Source organism: Anabas testudineus, chromosome 23 (genome assembly GCF_900324465.2).
Source record: "Anabas testudineus chromosome 23, fAnaTes1.2, whole genome shotgun sequence".
Taxonomy (NCBI): domain Eukaryota; kingdom Metazoa; phylum Chordata; class Actinopteri; order Anabantiformes; family Anabantidae; genus Anabas; species Anabas testudineus.
Window position 1 is genome coordinate 3,893,921 of NC_046631.1, and position 3,788 is coordinate 3,897,708.

A 3,788-nucleotide genomic window follows, 5' to 3' on the forward strand; every position below is an offset into this window, starting at 1 on the left:
TAAACGCACACAATGTCAACAACTCTTACTGTATGACGTTTTTAATTAGTGCATATTTTGAATGTGTGCGATGAGTGGATTTTAGTTGATTATAACATTTGAATGTGTCGAATATTGCGAAACTAAATCCAAGCGATAGTGTGTGACACGTTCAGGGACACGTCAACCACACGGAAGAAGGTCTGTGTTCAGCAAACCTGCCTCTGGATTTCTGGTAATAGGAGAGGAGCGAAATGGGTGAGTAACTAGCCTTTCTATATATATTTATATATGTATATATATAATATGTACACATAGTTACATACAACTTACATATCTGATGAATTAGGTTTCGGTATGTGTCTGTTTTGTATCTGCGTTTTGTAACGCACTGTTGCCAGCTAGCTAGCTAGCTAGCTGTCGTTAGCTATTTACAATGCATATCTTGCGTTTTTTACATCGATAGTGTTTTACTGTGGATAGTTCCTTAAACGTTCCCCTTCCATACTATGCTGGTCGTGTTATAATATCTACTAGTATCTATCTGGTACTGAAACCAAGGGTTCAGTTATTTCCATCATGCTGTGGTTACTGTAGCTATGCTAACCTCGGCTAACTTGCTCAACCACCTGAATTATAATGTGGCCACAGGAGCAAAGCAGGAACAGGGATATAACTAGTTCCATCTTCTCTACAGCTCTGAGTGTTTATCAGCTCGTTATTTCTCTGTCTTTCTAGCGATCTGCTTCAGTGTACTAACATTTCCTGTTTGTCTGTCCCCAGGTGGTTTCTTTTCTAGTCTCTTCTCAGGCCTGTTTGGCACTAGGGAGATGAGGATTTTGATCCTGGGGCTGGACGGTGCAGGAAAAACAACCATTTTGTACCGGCTGCAGGTTGGAGAGGTGGTCACCACAATCCCCAGTATGTATTTTCACTTCACAAACTAGTCTCATGTTAAATCCTTGCATATGCTGTCCACCATTAAGTCTCAAAGCAAATCCTGTTACCTTTAGCAGTACATTTTGTTTTTCCACGTGAGCGTACAGATGCAGAATATTTGCATCTTAGTCATTCAGAAAGGTGTCGCTTCCCTTATGGATACTGTATGTCTCACTGTACCTGTTTCTCTCCGCAGCAATCGGCTTCAACGTTGAGACAGTCACGTATAAGAACCTGAAGTTCCAGGTGTGGGATCTTGGAGGACAGACAAGTATCAGGTTGGTGGAAGTGGCAGAAGGGATCTGTGCTGCTGAATGTGTCTGGAACAAGCATTTAGATTGTGTCTAAATGCCTTCCCAATGCCTTTCAAGCAACAAAATATATGTTTTTTTATATTAAATAAATATAAATGTACCTGTATCTCTCCACCATTCACTAAATGGTGGAGAGACTTGTATTTTTATTCCTGCAATCTCTCTTTTTAAACCTTTTAACTCCTCTACTGTTTAAATGCTTATGCCTTCATACTGACTAACCACATTTTCCTTTTTGCAGTCAATGGTTTTCACCCATACATCTAAGCCCCCTTTCTGGTTTCTCTTCCTCTAAACCTTCTGTTCCTCTTTCACAGGCCCTACTGGCGGTGTTACTACTCAAACACAGATGCAGTCATCTATGTTGTTGACAGCAGTGACCGCGACAGGATGGGCATCTCAAAGTCTGAGCTGGTGGCCATGTTGGAGGTTAGTTGGCTAATTCTGAGATACAACCTTGATCCTACTCGCTTATGAGAAGATATGGTATAAATACAAGCTTGAACCATATAGCTGACATATTTAAAATAAAACGTGTCCATTTTATTTTTTGTATTTGTATGAGACAACATTAAATTAATTCAATGAATATTAGCACCATTTGTGAAATATATCTATTTATGAATATTTAATTTTGAAATTTAACTTATTTCCTTTATTCACGATTACGTAACCTGACAATATCCAAATAAATTATTTAAGGTTCAGTAAGTCAAATGTTAGAACCTAAACTAGGTTGCTTAAATTGGATTGGTAATGTACATTATTCCAGCTATGTTTTTTTTCCATGACACCTGTTGGAAACTGCCACTTGGCAAATCTCTGGCTTTAATATTTTGCAACCTTGTGTTTTATCCAGGAAGAAGAGCTGAAGAAGGCGATCCTTGTGGTATTCGCAAACAAACAGGACATGGATCAGGCAATGACGCCCACAGAGGTGGCGAACTCTCTGGGCCTCCCTGCACTCAAAGACAGAAAATGGCAGATCTTCAAGACCTCAGCCACCAAAGGCACGGGCCTGGACGAAGCAATGGAATGGTAGGTTTTACCATTCTAAGTGAATTATTTGGTGATAGACATGAGGTAGGAATTAGATATTTCATGTAGTAATATATTAACCTTACTTCATACAGAGGGGGAAGCGGGATGTGGATTTATCACATATTGTACAACATCAATTCTTTATGTTTACTGAGACTGAATTATTTGTGCTCTTTGTCTGACCCACAGGCTGGTGGATTCCCTCAAGAGTCGACAGTAAAGACACCCACTCATTCTGTATATATTCCTGACCTTTGACCCTTCTGTATGAAACCTTGTGACTGACCCATCCCCACGTCCCACCTTCCTTTGGACCAGTGATTGCACCTGTCCCACAACTCGTACCCACCTGAAAGCCTTGGCCAAACCTTCCCAATGCCTTTCAAGCCTGGGATTGAGAAGCGAAGGCTGCAGTAATGTCTGGACTGGGCACATGCGCACACACACACACACACACACACATGCACGCACATACATGCAAGCAAAGACTAGTGAAGGTTTCAGCACTGATTGATAGATAACGGTCCACCTAAGGGTATCTATATTTTTGTATGGTTTGAAAATGCATCTATGTATCAGTTGATGTTCAAACAATACCTATTTGCCTGTGAACAAACATGTTAAAGGTTGCTAATTTAATGCATCCATTTATAAACATGTAAACAGTTAGTTACCATGGGTTAAGAGGCAAGAATAAATATGGCACTCCAGCGTTTCTGCAATTAGGCATCTTCACTGGACTCCGCGTCAGGTAGTATCATCTCCCAGTGTTTAAATGATTAGTGTATTTTAACTAAGCTTAGCCAGTTTAGTATTTGATGGGCTGTCAGCAAAAAAGACGCCAAGAAGATCCACTGGGAGGCAGCGTTTTACAGTGAAGGCACAAATATCCTCAGCTGTTCAGCAGTACAAACGTTAGTGCTGCTCATGACCTGAGCAACCAGAGACAGTGACGACGTCACTGAGAAGCAGCCACTTGATTGCCAAGTTATTAGAGAGTTCTTATAATGTGCTTATAGTGTGCTAGACCAGTTCTGCAGCATTGAAATCCAGCTTTAGGTAACATATCTTTGAAAACAATCTGCTGACTTGTATGAAGTGCTGTGATTTACTTTTGGAAGCATCAGTGAAAAGAATTTAGCTTTGAACTTTTCATTTCTCTACACTTACACCCTGGCCAAGTGTTACTACAGCCTTTATTGTTTTGTATTATATCAGGCAGATGCAGTGTCATTGTGTTTTTTTTCTCCAGTTGATTTGTGTCTATTCTAGATTTTTAAAACACTTTATGGGTTAAATCCTTTTCCTATTGAAATCTTTGAGTGCAGCTTTGGCATATTAGTCTTTTAGTTACTGAACACTAACTGTATGCTCAAAGTTCTTTGCTGGCATATTTATATCTGCTTGTACAGTGAAAATGAATCTCAGTAAAGATGCTATCGGTAATTGTATTGATGTCTTCAGGGTCTCATTTTGAAATTGTAATGCAGCTGAATTACCACAGGAAGTTAGCTG

General features: G+C 39.8%; 1 protein-coding gene across 1 annotated transcript; it reads left to right on the forward strand.

Annotated features, from left to right (window-relative positions):
• Positions 1 to 121: 121 nt before the first annotated feature.
• Positions 122 to 3,724, forward strand: arl1 (ADP-ribosylation factor-like 1). The gene is made up of 6 exons (XM_026361987.1): positions 122 to 237; positions 763 to 900; positions 1,115 to 1,196; positions 1,550 to 1,661; positions 2,092 to 2,270; positions 2,463 to 3,724. The coding sequence occupies exons 1-6, from the start codon at positions 234 to 236 to the stop codon at positions 2,491 to 2,493; spliced, it is 546 nt and encodes a 181-aa protein (XP_026217772.1). The 5' UTR covers positions 122 to 233; the 3' UTR covers positions 2,494 to 3,724.
• The last annotated feature ends 64 nt before the right edge of the window (positions 3,725 to 3,788 follow it).

What these genes read in the sequence shown, in the direction of transcription:
- arl1 (XM_026361987.1), top strand. An exon ending in GGTGGTCACCACAATCCCCA is followed by an intron (nt 901 to 1,114) that starts GTATGTATTTTC and finishes TTCTCTCCGCAG; the next exon opens with CAATCGGCTTCAACGTTGAG. An exon ending in AGCTGGTGGCCATGTTGGAG is followed by an intron (nt 1,662 to 2,091) that starts GTTAGTTGGCTA and finishes TGTTTTATCCAG; the next exon opens with GAAGAAGAGCTGAAGAAGGC.